The 21,728-nt window shown below is 43.4% G+C and overlaps 1 protein-coding gene across 4 annotated transcripts in view; it reads left to right on the top strand.

The window, feature by feature from the left end:
• MTHFD1 (methylenetetrahydrofolate dehydrogenase, cyclohydrolase and formyltetrahydrofolate synthetase 1) overlaps positions 1-21,728 on the top strand; it is a 347,252-nt gene that overhangs the window by 318,934 nt on the left and 6,590 nt on the right. For all 4 annotated transcript variants that reach the window (XR_015299949.1, XR_015299948.1, XM_086937931.1 and 1 more), the window contains exons 23-26: positions 2,964-3,064; positions 10,957-11,134; positions 16,701-16,808; positions 20,315-20,467. Coding sequence is in view for 2 of the 4 variants with exons in the window: in XM_086937931.1 (XP_086794057.1) it covers positions 2,964-3,064; positions 10,957-11,134; positions 16,701-16,808; positions 20,315-20,467 (540 nt within the window). In the remaining 2 variants the exon portion in view is untranslated. The remainder of the gene's footprint in view (positions 1-2,963; positions 3,065-10,956; positions 11,135-16,700; positions 16,809-20,314; positions 20,468-21,728) is intronic.

Here is a 21,728-nt window from a genome sequence, read left to right as displayed (position 1 = left end):
GACTAACACAACAGACATCTGCTTTCGGCATGTTGAAGATCAACGAATAAAGCATATTCGGTGCTCTGCCTAAGTAAGCTGATCAAGCAGGTTAATCGTTGCAGAAAGATTCACAGATTGATCAACGAGGAACAACATTGTTCCCTGTGGAGCAATCCCCCTCCCTGCATCTGCTCCAAGTCTGAAGGTGATTGGTTTTCTTTCCCATTCTGGAAAGGGAGTTACTCCAGCCATTTGCTCCAGTAAGTCTTTGGCAATTTCTAGAGTGGGGAAAAAGCCGGATCACAGTTTGTGAAGACCCACACAGGCCATTCATAAACATACACAGTCAACCACGCCTTGTTTTGCTCACATGATCCTAACCCTTGTGTGGCAATTACTACTATTTTTTTTTTTTTGTATTAATTATACGACTTGAGATCATAATTCCACATATCTGTGTACATGCAGTCTATTATTGACTTCCAGTATCGCATTCTACCTTCCAACTTGTTTGTTTGTTTTGAAATCAATGTCGCCTATAATCCCACTCCCACATTCCATTATTAATACATCATTCAACTCCCACTCCCACATTTATTAATACATCATTCAACTCCCACTCCCACATTCCATTATTAATACATCATTCAACTCCCACACCCACATTCCATTATTAATACATCATTCAACTCCCACTCCCACATTCCATGATTAATACATAATTCAGCTGTTTTCCAATGCGGATCTCCCCACCGGCAATGTACAAATATTCCCCCGGAATTTGTTCCACCTTCCCCATATCCTTTCCCATTTCTTTGGGAAGCCTCTGTTTATGTATACTGCCTTTTCAGCCACCATGACCCAGTCCATGTTGTTGCACCAGTCTGTGTGCGTTGGCATAGTCTGCACTCCCCAGTGCTTTGCAGTTTTGCGCTTTGCTATTATCATGCCTAGGGTTGCCCAGTCGTGAGATGCAGGGTCAAGGTCTGTGGCTTCCCATATGTTTAAAATACATTGTGTGGGCTCTGGTGGTACCGGAGCACCCCTGACTCTTGTTATTGTGTTCATGCTCGCTTCCCAGTATGTTCCAATATCCGAACAGTCCCATATCGTATGTAAGAATGTTCCTATAGCCCCACATTGCCGCAGACAGAGCTGGCCGTCAGCTCTCCCCATTTTGGTTAGTGCGTCTCTATGCTTCGGCATTCCAAACCTGATACTGCCCGAAACAAAGTCTCTCCTTGCTTTTAAACGTTCCCAAGGCTCTTTCGTCAGCACTGATAACTTGATACGTAATAGGTTACAGGTCGACTAGTCTGCTTTCCCTCTTTTAATTCTTCACTCTGTGTAGCACCAAGAGACCCACGTGGTCTCGAAATATATTTATTATAATGTTCATTTCTGACGGATCAGGCATTCGTTTACCGCTGAAAAGGCCTTTGTGCGTTGTGAGTCAGGCCCGCAGTGTTATCGCAGACAAACACAGAGCTGCAATGCACTCTTCTGTTTTGGCCTAATTATCTTGAGAGCTGCCAGTGTTCGTTTTAATCATACTGTGATTGTGCGTTAAATAAAAAAAAATAACCTTTGGTAGTGGACTATTCTTGTCTTAAGGAGTTTTGAAAAGCAGTCCTAGAGAAATGGTGTACGGAACTGGAAGCAAGGCAAACCGTCTGTTTTTATCCGAACATGTTGAACCGTGAATATTTTGATGCACATTTGAATTGGTTTTGTGTTAGCACTGCGCCAGAAATGAGAAACGCGCCAAGAACCTCAGGGAACGGAAGATTGCGTTTTAGGCACTGATGGAAAAGTGTCCAAATGACCACATTCATGTCATTTGTATATTATCGGATTTTTTTGCATAATTGGCGCTGTGTTTTATTGTTGGACTAGATTGTTTGGCACAATGCGCTGGCGGAGCATCACACAACCAATTTTTGAGTATTTGAAGGTTAGAATGAAGTTAACTTTGTTACAAAAATGTTGGCAGCACTTGCCTCAATGTGCCCATTAATCCCGCTTTGGGAGCCAACTCCTGTTTCCTTCCAAAGTGGTATTACAGTCTATGCATACATTGCGTATTGTGTTCTACTGCGATTTGCAGGAGCAAATAGTGCTCATTTGTTTTTTGTGTGCTTTGGGATGGGAATGAATGGTGCAGTAACAAATGATGGACGGAATGCTGATTGAATCAAGCATTCACCCCCAGTCACGCGATCTGGGTTAAATCCATTGTGTTTTTTGCTCACTACGCCTCCCCAGTTTGGACCCAGCCATTTGTAGATCAGTCTTGACCCTGTGCCTCACGGGAACAGTCCTGCCCGAACTGCCAGCCCAGGTCTTCTCTGGACTGGAAACAGGCATCCCGGGACTGGTTTGGGGGTATTACCGCTCATCAGCCAGGCTAGCTTAAATCCAGGGCACAGTGAGCAAAGGACTCACTTCTGGGCATACCCATCCACCTTAAGGCAGGAAGTGCTGCAGCAACAAATGATGGAGCGAATGCTGAATGAATAACACATTCACCCCCAGTCAAGAGATCTTGGAATGGGGATTAACACACACTATTGCTGCATCATTTCTAATTCCAAGGTACATGTGTCATAAGAGACACAAATTGAGAAGCAGGTAATTGCAAACCTTACACAACTAAAAACTTTGGAGCTGGACAAATTTGTACCCAATGCATGCTTCTTAATCACGATCGGTCTCCGCGTTAAACCCACAACTGCTGATGCATCTGCAAGTAAAAGCGAGACGGAGGCCAAGTAATTGCCTGGGATGAATGCTATATAAAAAATGTGTAACATGACCTGGAATTAGAGGAAAGATTGTGTGTAGTAGATGCAAACAATACCTATGGGGGTTCCTGCATTCTATTTTACTTTTCCTTTGCTGTACAATGGTCTACATATTCTGCTACTTGATAGACGTGTGTCTATGAGCCTAACATTTTGTGTTATTCTTCCGATTGGTAGAATCTGGAGCTGCTGGAGAAAGGTTGCAGTAACTTGCTAAAGCAGATACAGAATGCCACTCAGTTTGGTGTGCCAGTGGTAGTGGCGGTCAACGCTTTCAAGTAAGTAAATGGAGCACCATAATTTCATCATCATGCCAAGTGGCATCGGAGGCTGTCTGCTGCTTTAACCTGCGACTTGAACGCGTAGCCATTGCTCACTTTGAGGCTTGTCTATCTCATCTGCTCCCCTCACCTTTTATTAAGATGCCTTTTTTTCCACAAGTGTTGCAAATGGAAAAGGCCGTGCCTTGCTAAAGTTCTCCGAGATGAAAATATGTCTCTCCTCTACTTTCCTTCCTGCACCATCTGCCCAACCCTCTTTTACTCCCAACGTGCTATAGTTTCTTCTACGTGATGCTATATATCTGTTTAGATTGCGTCTGAACAGCTCAATCTCTTTGATATTGCTTATTAATTACACAGAGATGTTTTTTGTTTACTTGCCGTCACAAGAAATACAAAATTAGTTATTTTCCAATGTCCAGGCGGTACCATTAACCAATAGTTATTTTGGTACCATCCCAGGATTACAATTTTTACACTTTATGTATTTTTCTTTTTTTTTAATTAGTGTTAGAACTGGGGTTTCTAGTTGGCTATGGTATGCGCATAAGACATAACCCACAACTCCAGTCTGGGCAAGAAAGTTACACACCAAAGATAACCTGTGCTCACCCTCTGGTAGCTTGGCGCGGAGCAAACCGGCTTATTAGAGTCAATGTGTAAAGCGTTTGTGCAACACACTCACAGCAACACAATGAATACATCACAAAAGAGACTCCACACAATTATATAAAAAAGATATAAAGTATATTGAACATAACATAGAGCAAAAGGACATGAATCATAAATACTATGCAACTTCTGTGTCAATACTTGTTATCCTGACAATGCAGGAATAAAAACAACATATGTTAGAAAACATCAGGGAATGGAATGCAATTCAGATTATGAACAACACACGAGTCCTCACATGTCACCATAAATCACCAGTAGTATATAAATTACCATCTGCATATCAGTAACGACCATTCAGTAACAAAACACCTGAATCTTTAGGAAACCATAAGGCACAGCATACCTGTGCTCCTATTACGCTTTGTATAGTATTTAGACCCCAAGCGTAGGTCCCAGGAGCACCAGTGTGTCTACTACCCCTGTTACTGTAATGTCCAACAATGAGGTCAGTTCCTTTGGCGATCGGGGACCTGCATCGAGGTTTTACCCCACAATGCCACCTAAAGCTCATGTGACCCTAAAGTCCTTAACACTGGGTAAGGGGGAGAAGGCACGTAGTACCGTATCCAGGTGGGGAGGCCTCATTTAGCCTGCTCCGCCATCTGTGACAAAGAAATGCAGCCTTTCTTGTGAAGGACCGGGCCGGCCGTGAAGGAAGTGCGGGACGGCCATCTCTCCCCTTCGATTCCTTTTGTGACCCCATGCCGCCCAACCTCCACAAAGTAATGCCTGGCTACAGGAACATGGCACAGAGATGTCAGCAGGTTTGGCAATCTGCATAGGCTTCCCCCGGTGTCACTCTGCCAGCATGCTCGAGAGAAGGGGTCCGCGTTGAGGGGTGTCTCGACATGCAATGTGGCATTCAGTACATCTGTCTGGCTGACGGGACCTCATGGAGGGGGTTCTTGCAGTCCTTCAAGTGATGGGCAGCCTGATTGTCAATCAGTGAAGGAGCGAAAATTAAGCGCTCCCCCCACGCTAGTTTTTAAAAACAGATACAATGAAAGATGAAGTGCTTAACACGCGCTAGTTCTTGTCAGATTACAATGGCTGGACTCACGAGTCCCATGACCAATTCTAGGCTGTTGAATGGAATACCTTCAGATCCCTGAGCTTCCCAACAAATAGGGAGGGGGGGGTGCAGAGGGAATGGGGGCAACCAACTAGCGCCTTGAGGACACTGGAGGGCACAGATGGGTAGGCAGGCAGAGGACCAGCTCATAATGCAAGTAGCAACATGGCAGTCTATTTGCCCAGCAATTAGTAGGCAGCAGTCCAGCACAACAAAGCAGGCAGTCCAAATGGGTGTTCCTCCTGCTGGCACAGTAGCCGTCAAGCAATGTGCAGTATGTAGAGCCAGCAGCGTCTATTTACAGGTCCATGCACTTTCTAAAATCATGGTGTCAGAGCCCCTATACTCGTACTCTGAATTGTCTTTGTTCAAGGGTGCACTTCAAAAGAACATTTAGAAGTGCGCAACAATCCCTTTCAACCCAGCCCTGGCTCCTGACATCAGTAGGGGTAAATCAGCCCTTTGTGTGAGGGCAGGACTCAGCCTATACAATTGTAGAGTGTGAACACCTTCCCCCTCTCCCATCCCAGGAAGACCATCAGTATGTACCAACCCCAACCCTTTTGGTGTGATGCCTTTCTGGAAAGTATGCACAAATTGTAGTTGACTCTCGTGCTCAGTCGTGAATTTTAGTCAGGCTGCAAAGCACATAGTCTTAAGCACAGAGAAATGCCTACTTTCTAAAAGTTTAAACTATAGGGGTTACGTCCGTTACGGGGGCCCGGTAGGACGTGCAATATTTTTTCAAAAAGAATTACCTGGCCCCCAGTTTTGAAACTGCTGGTTACTCATGCAGATTTGGAAATACAACAAATCACGTCATTACATTTTACTTTCACAGTTGTATTAATTCAACTTAATTTCAAAAATCCTGGGATGTTTGAAATTAAGTTGAATTAATACAACTGTGAAAGTAAAATGCAATGACGTGATGCTTTGTATTTCCAAATCTGCATGAGTAACCAGCAGTTTCAAAACTGGTGGCCAGGTAATTCTTTTTGAAAAAATACTTTCTAAAAGTGGCATTTCTAAAAGAGTATTGTAAAATAATCTGGATTTGTCACTACACTTCTAAACATACCAAACATGGCAACGCTACTCCTTTCAGATCAGGAATTACCACTTATACACATATAAGGGAATTCCCAATGCTAGCCTAGGCCTAAAAGTAGTGGGAAGCAGAATAAGTTGTTTGTCACTACCAGGACATTCCACACTATAAAGGCACATGTCCTACTTTTTACTTACACAACACCCTGCCCATAGGGCCTACCTTAGGGGTGACCTATATGTAGTAAAAGGGGAGTTTTAAGGCTTGGCAAGTAGTTTTAAATGTGCAGTCAAATCAGCAGTAAATTGCATGCAAGCCCTGTAGTAGCAGTCCTGAGACCGGTTTGAAAGGCTACTTCTGTGGGTGGCACAAGAAGTGCTGCAGGCCCTTTATTAGCATTTAATTTGCATGCCCTGGGTATATGGGATACTGCTTTACAAGGGACATATTAGAAAGTAAATATGCCAAACGGGTGCAAACCAATCAAACCATATTTTAGAGGAGGGCGCACATGCACTTTAGCACTGATAAGCAGTGGCAACGTGCCCAGAGTCCTAAAGCCAACAAAAAGTTCAGAAAAATAGCCAGTAGAATTGCAAAACGTTTCGGGATAACTCTGGAAAAAGGGCTAGGCCCAATACACCCCCTTTCAGACTAAAGCCAGGACAGACTGACCAATACCATGATGGGCTTCCTTCCTTTGTGCGATAGAACATAAACCCTGTCCTGCTACTGCAGGGGCATGTTCCAGTTTTACGCCTCTCTGAACCAGTTGGATCTCTCTGTCTATACTGTCAGGGCCCACTAAGCTAACCCTCGGGGAATCCTTTTCTTCAACTTTGGACCCCATCTGTGAAACTCCTAACTTTAAGTTGTACACAGATGCATTACAGTAGGCAGACAGTACGACATGGCTAACAAAGTGATGTGGCCCAATCCACCCCTTGGGTCTGACTTCCGCCCTCCCCCCCCACCCAAGGAAAGCTCTGACCGTAAGGACAACAACCAAAAGAGGCCACTGAAGAAGTCAGCGCCAGAGTCAAACCCTAGGCCATCCGGTGGTCTCTGTCCTCTGTTGTTTCCCAGAGTGGGGGGGGGGGGGGGCAGTAGCCCCACGTGCATCTAATCCTTTCTCCACTTCACCTCCCACCAGTTTGAAGATAACCCTGTAAAAAGAGCCAAGTCTAACATGAAGTGTGTTCTCTTAAAATGCCAGCTGTAAAATCAAAGTTCTGAATGTAAGTTACTACTGAATGAGACAAGCTATGTGACTGGCAAGGTAAGAATAGAAGAGGTTTCTTAGCTTGATTGGGGGGGAGGCAGTGTTCATTACAGTCAAAAAGTGTAAAATGTATGTTATTTATCAGAGCACTAGAAATGACAGGCTCTTAAAGCTTAGGCAATACAAAATCTGCTTAATAAGTATCTAAATCCTTACTATTTGGATCTAGAGTTTGAAAAACACAAACATGCTGTGCAACATACCCAACTATCTTTTTCTTAATGTGTAAAATCAATAAGCGCAGAGGACCAAAGTTTTAATTAGCTGATGCTGCCAGCACTCCAAACGCCAAGGTTTCTGAATACCAAGTCTTCCCAGTCTTGATTCCCCCTCTGCCTCTTTATTCCCGTCTTTCTAACCCACAGTTTCCAATTTATAGATCTTTGATGAGTCCTTCTTTCCTGTCTTTCTCTTCCTTATTATTTTTCCTACTTCTACTTTCTGTATCTTCCTCCGGGTCAGTCTGAAGATGAAAAATAGGTCCCGGACCTCAAAAATAAGTGCTGCTTTTCCCCATCTGCAACCACCAGCACCAGGTAGATGAGAAATTTTTGAGAGGGCATCCATCTGAAAAAAAATTAACAAAAGATAAGTAAGTCTCTTCCTCAATATCGTTTACAGTGGGGGCTCGTTACTGTGGGCATAGGGATTCTACCCTTCCTATTTTTGCAGTGCATGATTAGTGTCTATCAGGCTAACTCTGCCGGCTCTAAGCGACGGTCAACCTAAAACGTTGACCATGGTGGGGTCAGGCAAGCAGCTCAGGGCTTTTCATGTCCTAATGCACATGTGTCACTTAGCCAAGGTTTGCTATGCTGACGTTCTCACAGTCTTGAGTACTGGAATATTCTCATACCGGCAAAGCCATGGCCTCCCACTGATGACCTGCAGCAACATTGCTCATGAAGTCCCAAGGCACTTTAGATTTAAGATTGAAGTGCCCAGGACTAACTAACAATCAGGGAAGCCTCGCTCTACCCTTTCCCAACTCTCCGCAAGGTGGGGTGGGATCTCACTGACCCTCGATTCCACCCTGTGTTGAGTTGGGAAAGATCCCCCTCTCATTTGAGCCAATAGCACCAGATTGAGCTCCCTAAACTGGCTCCCAATTGGAAAAATAATAACATTCAAATCCGTGTGCTGGCTTACAAAGCCCTCCATGGGATGAGTTTGCAGTTCCTGAAAACCCACCTGAAATGGTGTGAGCCGTCCAGGACCTTGGGATCTCGCCATCTAAAATTGATCCAGGTGCTAAGATATAAACAGGTCAGGTGGGGGGGGAGGGGGGAAGGGGGGAGGGGGGAAGCTTTTTGCTGCACGCAGAGAGGGCATGGAATCTGCTCCCAATTGCAATAAAAAACAGCCCCTCGCTGCTTTCATTTCGGAAAGAGATAAAAACTTGGCTGTTCACTTCTGGTTAGAAACGTTAAAACTAAGCAGCTATCTGGTCTCCTATTTCACCTAGCGCCAAGACGCCCATGGGCAATCGCGCGCTTTATAAATCTACAAATCAAATCAATCATTTGTTGACGCTAGACAGGGTTAACTAGTGACTACAAACCTATAGCATTTTACAGCCATTGCTGCTTGCGCAGGTCCCAATATTCTGTGCCGGTGCCTTCTACGCGCTTTGAGCCCCATCCAAATGGCGTCCATGCCCCTACCTTAAACCCCAAAGCACTCAAGCACCAAGGGTATTTTTCAGGCCCCACACATCGTTCTTGGCCTGACACAGCCTCCAGCTGAGCTCCCTCCGCCCAGGCCTTCATGCTTCCACAGCATGCAGCTCCTCCTTCAGCCGCTCACTGGAGCTGCCTTCTGTGACGAGTAGAGCCCTCATCACCACCACGTTCCATCAGTTAAGCAGGGCAATGAATGTTTGCGTGCACGTGGATGTGGGTGGGTGTAAGTGTGTGTGTGTGTGTGTGCATATGTTTGCATGTGATTGGGTATTCAGTTTGAAAGTATGCACGCTTGTGAATAGGTAGGTGTGAGTATTTGCAAGTATGCGTATTGGTTTGCTTCAGCCTCGGTGGTTGCATAATCGCCAGTAATTTATCCATTCCCTAAAATATGTTTGCATTGACCCACCAGTTTAAAAGTTCAACATTCACCCCGTCTAAAAGTTCAACATTCACCCCGTCTGCATTCTATTTTTATTAATAGCATTTGAAAGTTATACTATAAGGCTCTGTCAACCGTTTGGGGAGATCTAGCAACTGAACCACCGACACATCTAGTGTTGCAATATCTACATGTTATGGGTGCGGGATCGCACGTAGTACACTGGCTAGTGGAGGCGTTGCTTGCACACACAATGAAACCAATGCAGCGCCTTCGTGTAAGATGGGAGACGGATAGGGGCCGACCTTGGATAGATAAGGAATGGGATGCCATATTAGCAGGAGCCAGGAACATATCGAAAAATTCTAGATTTAAGCTTGAACAAACATCTCATTCAAAGGGCCTACCTCTCACCGGATATGATAAACAGGTACTTTAACACTGCAGCCTCTGCATGCGCACATTGTCAGCAACTAGGCGCAGACCTGCTTCACATGCTGTGGGCTTGCACATCTCTTCAGCATTCCTGGGAGAAGTAGACACAACTTTGAATTCCTGTACAGACATGCAGCTGCCAATGTCATGGGAAACCTGCCTCCCAGGACTCTATGCCAGACCTATAAAAAACAAAGTCGCCTCGAGATTTCATGATCTAGGCTTAATTACTGCAAAGCGTCTCATGACCAAGAATTGGAAAAGCACACATCCTCCAGTAACATCTAACTGGCAGCGCTCATTTCTAACATGGGCACAAGCGGAAAGTACGGTGCTGCACAGGGAAGTGACAACGGGGCTCCGTAAATTTCCTATTGCGAAAGACTGAGACGCACTCCTCACTGCGTTGCGTGCCACTATCACCATTGCTGCAGATGACACCTTGGCCACCGATTAGTGAATTCACCATATGACTATTCCTCATATCCCTAGCTCAAAAAATGGGAAGGTATGAACACCCAAGCTGCCTCACGAGACACGGGGGTCCCCTCTTCTAGTTGGTAATTGCACCTAGCTGCACACACTGTCCCATTGTATTGTGAGAAATGGGTCCAACAATATCTCCCCATACCCTGCCAAGAGAAATAGATTTCATTTGTATTTTGTTGATGGCCAACTTTCTCCCCCTCCCCCCCCCCCCCCCCCCCCCCGTTTATTTTCTTCCTTTTTTCTTTACTCATATTTCACATAAGTCTAAGTTAGGTTTGTACAGTTTTAGATAATAAGCTTTATTGGTCATTTCCAGTGTTTTCTTTTCGTAAACTGCCACTGGACGGAAATTTTATTCTTTTTATATAATATTGTGGTGATCGGTTCTGAAAAGCAGCAGATGTATATTTGTTATATATGTATGGGAATATATTAGTATGTTCTTTGTCCAAAGTGTCGGAAGCTAGATATGTTTAGGAATGATCATAAATTCTGAACCAAGCTGTTGTAGCAATGTGATGGCACTCTGGAATCCCAGTGTGCATACCTATTCGAGATGTAAACCATATCCTTAGCAAATGCAATGCCATCACCAACAATAATCTGTAGAACTGGAGGAAATACTCCGCTGTTCTTGTATTGTACGCACTATATACACATTTGGAATTGTTGTGAATGTATATGATGATAATATTGCTTCAAAAAATGCAGCAAATGCCAATAAAGAAATGTAAACAACATTTTTTTTATTTATACTATAATGGAGTTGATTTCTGATACTTATGGTGGCCATCACTGATCTAACGCATTCTGGCCCACAGATCGGACACAGAGGCTGAATTAGCCCTGGTTTGCCGCATTGCCAAAGAAGCTGGAGCGTTTGGTGCTGTGAAATGTACGCACTGGTCAGAAGGAGGGAATGGAGCCGTCGCCCTGGCTCAGGCAGTGCAGCGGGCGTCAGTGGCACCCAGCAATTTCAAATTTCTTTATGATGTGGAGGTAATGTTGTACATTTAAATGGAACTTTGATATGTAACTGTCGGATTATGTTTGCCATTGCTAGTAGTTTTGGTTTATTAATTAACCTAAATATTGGCTCATCCGCAGGCTGCTCCATATGAATTTGTATAGAAACAAACGTATTATGCACTGAAAGGATGCTGAATATGGATTTCCTCGTCTGGTGTCTGATTTTCATCATAGGGCTCCAACAAGGATCTCCATTGTAGACTGATAGGATTTTTGAAAAATCTTTATCATCCATTTATCACACAAGATATTTGCCTAGTCGAGATGAACTTGCTTTGCCATTCTTCTCAAAACTCTGTACACATCAGTGCTTCAACATTAAGGAAACAGTTTTTCTTTGGTTTATATTTAGTTCACGTCCTCTCAATGCCTTGTTACTGAAAGTACTAATGTTCTTCACGCAAGACAACATCACCTTCAAGGGATCGCATTAAAAGGGATAAGCAGAAAAACTATTTTCTAAAATATCGTGCTTGACCTCAGATTGTCCAAATTTCAACATACCAGTGACTTCATTTAACTTTTTCGCCCTATATGTGTGGCTTCAAGGAACTATAATACCAGGAAAGTAAAGCTAGAACTGGTTATCAGCCTACTTTTTTCTGATTCATGTTTTTGGAAGGTTATTCCTTCAGTTCTAGATATTGACATTTTATAGTGATGTCTGTGTTGGGCTAATATGACCTGCTGTGAGTCATTTTAAGCATGTTATGCGTGGTAGAATAGATATCCTTTTGTGACTTTAAAAGACTTATAAAATTAACGCATTACAGAGCCACTTGGATTGTTCGAACCTATTAAAAATGTATACAGATTTTGTTTTTCTCCAGCTCGCACTGGTGGCCATATTTTGTGAACAGTCTGTTCACAGCCTGTCTTCTCTTATCCTTCTGGTATATTTCATGCAAATTTGGTATTTCCACTGGAGTTTGAAATGAAGCGCAGCATGAGTAAAACTAAAAGTGGTATACTAAGCAATACAGTGTGAACTTTAGACAAACTAAATTCAATATTCAGAGTGTTTTACACTTACTGTATATAATCTAAATAGTGGTCCCCAAACTTTTTAAAACCTTGACCCATTTTTTAAAAACTACAAACTTTAGAGACCCACCTACCTTTAATTGACACGAGGACTTTTTATGTAACTAAAGCATTGTGCGGTAGTGCATTGTCATTTACAGACAGCATTAACTAACGGAACGCACTGCCAGAACTGCACAGCCACAGTCAGAAGCACTAATTGCCAAGATGATGCACTTTTGATGCCTCCCTATAACCCCCCCCCCACCCCCCACCCCCCAGGGCGTTTTCTTCTTCTTTTTCTCTTTGTGAATTACCTCCCATGTATATGTTACGCACCATGTAAATATAATTTTCAATAAAAATCTTACTGAAATAAAATAAAAGAAATAACCACTAAATTTGCACTGACATACAGTTTGACTGAGAACTATATAGCGCACAAATAAGAATGTGTGGAAATCGGGTTTCTGAGACTATTCACCATTTGCGCACCATCAAGTAAGCGTATTGATTTGTTTTGATCCTATTAAAATCTCTGTTTCCAGCTCATTTCGAAATTGCAAAACGTTTTTAATTTTTGCTTTCCTAACTGCTGGATGTCTACATTTCATTTACAGGTATTTACATTTAGTTATGTGTTGCAAAACACAGCATCCGACATAATCACATAATTTACTTTAAAAACTCCTCTCGCACCATCCCCGGAGCGCTGCTAGAGATCACGCGCGGGGTCCTCCTGGCCTAGCGGGCCTCCCTACGCCACACTCAATGATCTGGGAAATTGACCCAATGCACTCCGCTCTGGCAGGGTGCCCAGCTCAGAGAAGTGGCGGGATTATCTGGCGTCAGGGAATGGGACTTAATTGGGATCTCACAGTTGGGGGATGTCTTGAAGGGGGGGACACATCCGCACCTTTCAGGACCTACAACATACTTTCTCTTTCCATCCCTCGCAGTTCTATCGCTATCTACTTCTTCGACACGCCATCCAATCTCACGTGCCAGAGGGCACAGCTTTGCCTGACTACAGCCCACCGGAGGCCCAGGTTCCGACTGGCAACTTGGGGAAAGGGGGGATCTCTCGTATCTACTGCTCTCACCAACCATACCCCCAACACACTCTCCCAGCTCAGAGTCCGGTGGGAGGGCTGGATCGAATCCTTAGACAACTCGACTGACGTGACACCCCAATGGCCCCTAAGTTAATCACCGTCGCTGCACGGCTCCGATTGGTACAGCTCTACTATTTACATGCTGCCTATCTCACGCCGCTGCACCTCCACCGAGCAGGTCTTCGTTCAGAGGCGTCATGCCCGGGTTGTTCACGTCCTCAAGCGGACTTCTTCCACATGGTATGGTAATGCTCACCCATCACACATTTTTGGGAATAAGTGCAGGGGGAACTCAATGAGTTCCTGGGATGGGAGGTGCCTTTTAATCCCACCAACATACTCCTAGGCATTAGAGGGATTGGACGGCTCTTGCGCAGATAAGTCCTTCCTAAACATGGCTCTAGTGGTGGCAAAGAGAGACATAGCACGATGCTGGCTGAACCCGGCGGCCCCCTGCCCTGTCACGATGGCGCAGACGAGTGGACTGGTGCGCCGCGCAGGAGCGCTCTGTATATGAGGTCAGGGGTTGTCCTAAGAAATACCGCAAGGTGTGGGATAAATGGATGGGGGCAATAGACGACTAACACTCTGTTTGGCCATTGTGGAATGCGGTGGGTGCCAGGCTCAACCGCTTCACTCACTAGATATTGATGCGCAGTGTTATGGAGTACAAAGTTCTCAGGTGCACCGCTTATTGAACCGACTGTGTATACTTGTTTGTGTTGTATGCTCTCTTTGGAAAATCAATAAAATTGGTTATAAAAAAAAAAACTCCTCTCTCTTGGCAGTCAGAGAAAGAATGTCAACACCAATCCCCATGTTAAATTAATACAGCAGCCTGACGTTTGACCTGTCTTTGAATCATCAGCAAATGTGGCAAGTTTAACACCGAATTTAAAGGCTTTTTTTATTCCTCTGACTTTCTCGACCTACCAAAAAGCAGTTCCCAACAGACCCACAGATTGGGAAAAACCGGTCTAAAACATTATTTTCTGTGCCGGCTTTAATTAAGATTCTACTTTCCCTTCCCACTGCCAGTGGTTTTTACCAAAGGTTACTCCAATATAACTATGCATCCTTGCAATTCTGAAAGTAGTTTGTATTTGCTGACAGAAATAATAGGGAACATTTTATCATTTTATTTATTATTCCATACACTATTTATAGATTGTCACTGATACTTATTCCTGAAGAATTATTTTCAATATTTGTCTATATTTTTGTAGTATAGTTTACTACTTTTTGCACACTGTAGTTCACTGTTTGTGCCCTGTACAGAACTCGGGGAGAGTAGGTGTCTTTCGTACTACCACAAGCACTACACGTGGCCCTTGGATTTTGAATACAAAAGGGAAGCCTATGGATATTTGTCAAACAATGCACCTTAAGGCATTGGGGAAAATATAGGCCAGGCTCTCCTAGGCTTGCCCAGAGGCATATGGTGCATATCTTAGTTTCCTTTAGGGGACGAGATAAGAAATCAGGAGTCCTTTTCAGGTAGATGAAGGCCACCTCACTCACATAAACAACATAAAGATGAAGCACAGAAGATTCACCGCTAAATGCTCTTCCTCCTTGAGACAAAGTGGCTCGGGGTGAGCCAGCACAGAAACAGCTCAACACCACTGCAATGTTCATCTTAGAGAGGCCACTGATGTCAAAGGACTTTTCCTTCTTCTTTGGACAGAAAATGAGTCGTTGAATTTGAAGAAACAATGTTTAATATGTTTTAGCTCATGGCAGCCCATTACTCCCAAGGGCGCAGTTGCTCCATCAGTGGAGCCATATTTTCCATAATAACACTTCAATAAGTGAACTGCGTGACCTGGGTATGTTGCATTACACTTCTGTTTACTCTAACAATTTAGTCCGGCATCCTCATTCTTGACCTGTACATATGGTCATGCTGATTCTCATCTAAACAACAGGATCCTTCTACTTGTTGGTAGGCATGATCCTCAATTGTCTAGGCAGTTACATTGAAAATCCTCGTAAAGGCATTAAGGGATTTAAATACACGAAGACATTAAAAAAGGCTCATCTTATTGAATACACTATTTTGAAAAGGGTCTTTGGTGTTCCCAGTTAGTGAGAAACGTATTGGGCCATTTTGGTGGCCTCTGTGATAAACCGCATGCACTTGTAAGTATATCGACCCACTCAAATCAGAAGCTTGAGATAAGAAATTTTTCAAGTAATTAATCATTGAATGTGCAGTCTGTATGGTGCAGGATAGAATACGAAAATTTGAACTAATTTGGGGCAAGTATGGTATTCAAATCTCACAATTAAAAAAACATGTACTGCAATAATTCTACAACTAACAGCTCTTTTAATATTTTACAGAGTTGTTTATTCTGTTCCCGTTTTTTAATTGTATTTAAAATGATGACATAGGGTACAACATGCAATGCACTTTTAGGTTCTCTAATGAGTACAAAGTAACAAAACTTTATTTAAATGCTGTTGCTTCGGATTTGGCAGGAAATGCTATTTCTGAAGATGTGCGTGCTGAGCCCCCTTGGCACTAAGCCATTTAATGTGTGTATCTGAGAAAGAGTCGCTTTGAAGAGCTGACACTTTGTTCTTCTAATTCCTAGAGAAGACAAAGCCCACTTTCTTCCAGTCTGTGACAAATCCTTGTTAACCCACTTATAATATGCGTTTACTCTCCCTTCTTCTGCGTGTTGTTTTGGCTTTCTTTTTAAGTGGGTAGTCTATTAAGAAGCACCACAGGACAGAATATATTACTTAGTCAGTAAGAATGATTTTTCAATTGAAACATAGTCTCCCTACAGTCACACCACCCTCTCCTGCCCTATGAGATTTAACCTGAGCTGGTCCACGTAATTCTGGGTTGAGAAATAAGTGAGTAACTCCATTTTGTTTGCCCAAGAAATAGAGTGTCGCGACCTGTGCTAGAAAGAGTTTGATCACTTTAAGAACCATTTAGGTGAACCTTAACGTTTCGTTTTCTACAACGTGATCTAAGATCCTGCCAGTAATAGCAATAAATTAATATGCGGCTTAATGGGCAATAGCTATTGTTACAGGGTAAGCAACCTGTTCTCATTTTTATGGTATCCTTTGTTCAACGAGGCCGGTGATGAATTATAAAATATCCTTGTTAACTGCATCCTAATGTATTCGCTTGCGACACCATTGCTCAAATACATACGCTTGTTTGTTTCTCTCTGAATAAATTGTGTGAAAGTATTCTTTTTGTGACATGGAGCATTTAACACATTGACTCTCAGCCAGTTACACTAGCTATAATTGCATCTCAGTGCATCATAACACAGTTTTGTGTCCATGGCAACGTAATCCTCAAATGCTTTGTAGGGATTGCTGGGTAATCCAATCGTAAGCATTACGACCACTTTCTATTTTTATTTTAGCTACCAATTGCAGATAAAATCAGAATTATTGCACAGAAGATTTATGGAGCTGACGATATTGAACTCCTTCCAGAAGCCAGGCAAAAAGTAGAAATTTACACAAAGCAGGTAGGTGATTAAGAGTAAGACTCTTTTACACTGTACTTCTCTTTCAAGCTCCACGAATCTGGTATAGAAACACATGTTGTGTATAGTTCTACCATTTAGTGAAAAGCCAGGAACAATCCGTTAATTGTCTTAAATTTTAAATATTGTTTGCATGTGTGTGCCTGTAATGGGATTACCAAGTGCTGTGCACTTGACCATCAGAATGCTTTGGCGCCTGCACCATCCACTGATCAGACAGTATTTTTCAGGGTCTGGTTCGATTTGAGGTGGAGGAGCAGGAAGTTTTACAACAAAAGCCACTGAGAAAAATAGCCCTCAAAAGATTTGACCAGAATTGTTCTAAAATATCTTTCAATGAGAGGTTTGTTTGCAGGTTACTCTGTCCACTTGTGGAGAAAGCACTGCATATGTTAAGCCTGTATTGAAATATAAAGAAATGAGTGCATAACCAGGGGTGGCCTCCTCAGGACCAGGATGAGAAACACATTTATAGTGAGTATTATGATTTCAAGAAGTAGTGAAGTAGTGTGGCTCACTGGTTAGAGGCGGCAGACCCGAGAGCAGAGGACGGCCCGGGACCAGGGTTCGATTCCCGGCGCGGCAGGTTTCTGGACCAGGGTCAGCGGACTAGATAATTCTCTCGCCTCGGTGCCCACTCTGATCAGCGATCACACTCGGCAACTCTGGGCATTAGCTTGCCTCATCTTCACTAACGGCCCCACCAGACCGCCGGGGATGCCTGGTCTCACCCTGGAGATACCCATTAAGGGACCATCTCTCAGGGAAGCCAGGAAGGGTTTCGCAGCGGTCGAAGCGCCTTGGGACCCTCCGGGTAAGTAGTGCGCTATATAAATGCCTATACATTTACATTTACATTTACAAGAAATTACATAGACATTGCAGGGAGAAACATTGGGTTTTGTACAGATTCGCATCTTGTTGGGATTTTGGGTAACCAAGTCTAGATGGAGGCTTCAACACCTAAATACACAACAGAGAGAAGACATCCTATTGTGAATGGAATCAAATTTGCGTATGCCGAATGCGTTGAAACCAGAAGGCATGATGGCTGGGGTCCCCAAGAAATCTTGGCAGCACAGTCTCTTGTCTTTTGAAATGGAAGCTGTCCAGTTGTTGAGTACATAGTGCACAACTTAGATTTAAAGTTGAATTAGGAGTTATCGCTGATGCCTTTGGTAATGGTGCTCTCACCTTCCTGCTTCTTTCAACCACATCTTATAAAAAACCTTTGTATCAAGTAAAAAATAGTGAATGTTTGGTAGTCACAGTTCTTATTAGTTTTAGCATTGATTATGGCAATAACCTGTACCTGGGCTAAGGACAGATTATCTATCATTCAAAAAGCAGAGGCCAGATTGTTTATTAAAGGTTCAAAAATGTCACCTGGCTGCACCTCTGTTCATGCAATTGCACTGATTGCCCATAAAAGTGTGGTGCATACTTAAGGTGAAGTGCATAACGCATCATGCTGTGCACAGTATCTCTCCATAGTTAATGAAATAACAACTAAAGCGATTCATTACTTCACACACTCCATTCTGTTGATCTGCCTTAACTTCTGGACCCTTAAATTCACATAGCCTGGAAAGGAGGGCTTCTGTAACTCACCACCCAAGTTATGGAAGGATCTTCCTATCGACTTTAGACTTATAATCAACCTTCTCTGTTTATGTAGACAATTGCTGGTTCTTCTAGAAAGATCTGAAATTTACTGTTGTCCTCAGAGCTTCATCCTGCCAGTCCAATGGCACCAAAAAACCTGGATTTATGAAGTACTTTAGAGACTTGTTTACTATTACATGAGTCAAGAGGCTTGCAAAGTCATGTGAGGAATCTGAGTATTTACAGACTCTGAAGGATGGCTTTTGAAACTTCTGAGGAAGTATATAGTAAATAAAAAATAAAAATGGTTGCTACTGTGATGATCATCGCCCTGCTGACAGGACCGTAGCAAGGGGGGTGGCATGAGTTTTGGGGATGTTGCCTCTCTCCTCCTAAATCCAACCCCACCCCTGCTCTTACATTTGGCTGTTGCGGGCGGCAAATGCAGGGGCCACCACGGGCGGCATAAGACCTAGCTATGCCACTGCCTGCAGAACATCCCAAGACCCTGATAGACACTTCATCGTGTAGACAACACAAAAAGGAACATCCACAAGCTACATTTGAAAGGTCTTTAGCATCTAAAGGCACAATCGAAAAAGCAAATGCAATAGCATTTCAAAACTTCACAATCATTGACAATGAAAGACACTACAAATTTGAAGATCTTGACTCCATCAAACTGTATGCGCTGGACATATAAGCCTCCAAAGCAGCACATGTACTTTGAAAAGGGCAGGCTTAACTTCAGTATTTAATATGCTTATAGTGACATTCAAAAACAGCGAAACACAAGCCGCTGCGGACGGGACCGGTGCGAGTCATACAAAGGGGGGGGGGGGATACTATTCATTCTAAAGTTAGCAGAGAGTACAGTCCGGAACCAAATTATTCTCTGGCAGAAACCAAAACATAAGGAAATATAAAGGATCATTGAGGCAGTATATGAGAACAATGTACACCGGATACAACCACTAAAGAGGAACTGTCCTATAACTGGTTTACCACTGGAATATTTAACTATGCTCCGCTCAGGTGAAAAGCAGAAGTAAAATATGGCAACCAGAAGAATTGAGAACATCCGTGAACTAGTTTTAGAAGAACATTACATTCAACTCTATTTATTGCCCAATATATCTAAATGTTCAATTAGTTAAAGACTATAAAAGATATATCTACTAGCAACAGGTAGGGTTTGTTTCTCTCTGGTTCACTTCCACTACTGTGTTAATAAGATATGACAGTGGTAAGTGTATTGAAGTTGTGGCAATACTTGGGCACTAAATCCCTTTGTGAATACCAAACAATCGTAGACTTACACCGACGTGTACGTTTACCTTTGTGAATCAGGCCCAGAATGTTGGGGCAGAAGCCTTCTGCAACTCTGTTGTCCTTAATCAAGGGTTCCTTCCTACATACTAGCATCCTAATACAGATTAAAATAGGTAGCAGCCATTTCCTTTCATGCAATAAAAATAGCAGATTTTCTACCAAATATATGCTCGAGTGGCATTTTGACCATACCACGGGCTTCCTGAACAGTTCATTGACCCACTACTGTGTACGAAAGGTATTTCTTGACCATATTTATTTAGGAAGAGTGCACGTCCCTGTTGTATTGGTGCCGCAAGTCTGGTATTCTTCCATTGATTTCATTCTAAACCTTTAGCTTGCACTCTTCTATTGCTGTTATGTTGATGCTCTGAAAATCATCGCCAATCTCTTTGGTGAACTCATTTAAGAGATGCATTCAATGTGTCACAAGTTATAGATGAGGCTGTCATTTTAACGAATCAGGCAGCGAAGCCAAACCAATAATGTATTGATCCAATTAAAGCCCAGCTGCTTTTAACGTCGAGGACTTTGCTTCTTCCTGTCCCCAGGGCTTTGGAAACCTGCCAATCTGCATGGCTAAAACGCATTTGTCGCTGTCCCATGACCCGGAGAGGAAAGGAGTGCCCACGGGCTTTGTGCTGCCAATTCGTGACGTCAGAGCCAGCGTGGGGGCAGGGTTCCTCTATCCATTAGTCGGAACGGTGAGCTTTTGAAGGCTTTTGGAAACGTGATTGTGTTTATAATGTCTTTTAATGTATTCAGAGGGATGCACACAACTGATAAGCCACCTGTGGTAAGTGTTTCTCCGTGTATCAGTCAACCAGCGTGCTCTACAATCTCCAACCAGCCGACCTGATAGTTCTTTCCTTAAACACAGGCTCACATTTACTGCAGCTTAGCAGGGACATTTTAAGGCGTTGGCAAAGTGCTCTGTTGCCCAGGGCCCCCACCTTACAAGGAGTCCCTGGGAAAAGGAACCTTTTCTCTCTTCTATTTCTCTACCTCAGTCTTTAACGTAGAATTGCAATTGGATTTATATAGATCACTTACTACTCCGGGTCGAAGCGTTCAATATTGTTTGGCATAATGGGTCTTAAATTAGCCGAACAATTGGTAAATACGTTGCTCTGAACAGGCGCCCTCTATAATTTTTTTCTGGGGGCCCCCAAAATCCTTAAAATAACCATGCAGTTTAGCGCTCATTCAAGATTAAACTGTGGGGCGCAGCACATACAGCGGGGCTCACCTATCTCGTGCAAAATCTACATTGTGCCAGAAGCTAAGTGCCAAAACACTTTGTTTTGTGCGGGACCAACCCACCTGCTATTGTGCGGAAAGGGTTGTGAGAAGGATGGCCAAGCAAAAGCAGCCCTAGGATGTGATGGGCGTAACCAGGAGGGCCAAGCTAAATCAGCTGTAGGATTTGAGGAAGAGAAAATCAACAAAACTCTGTATGTGCATGAAATCCTGCCACCAAAAGTATGCCCAGACTTGGGTCCCTTGCTCAATTTGCAACTGGATTCAAGCTAGCCTGGCTGATAAGGGGTCTTACTCCGAAACCGGTCCCAGGAGGCTTGTTTCCGGTTCATGGAAGACCGGGCTTGGCAGTTCGGCTGGACAGTTCCCATGAGCCACAGGGTCAAGACTGATTTGCATATAGCTGGGACTGAACTGAGGTGGCGAAGTGAGCTAAAGAACGATGATGGATTCAACCCAGATCTGTGACTGGGGGTGAGGGTCTGAAAAGTGTCAGCGCTCCGTCCATCATCTTCTTGTGTTTGCTTTAACAAAGGAAACCAGGCACAATCATTAGGCAAGCAGAATATTGTTTGATATTACCACGTCCAAAGTGTAATTTCTCTTACATTAAGCATTTTACTCAGCTTATCCTTTGGATGTTGCAATCGTTTTGGAGTTGTGCTCGAGGGTGTACTACCAGTGTAAGTTACACGCTGCCTCATC

This window comes from Lissotriton vulgaris, chromosome 9 (assembly GCF_964263255.1).
Source record: "Lissotriton vulgaris chromosome 9, aLisVul1.2, whole genome shotgun sequence".
Lineage (NCBI taxonomy): Eukaryota > Metazoa > Chordata > Amphibia > Caudata > Salamandridae > Lissotriton > Lissotriton vulgaris.
The sequence above is the reverse complement of the archived record's forward strand: the minus strand, read 5'-3'. Positions and strand labels throughout refer to the sequence as shown.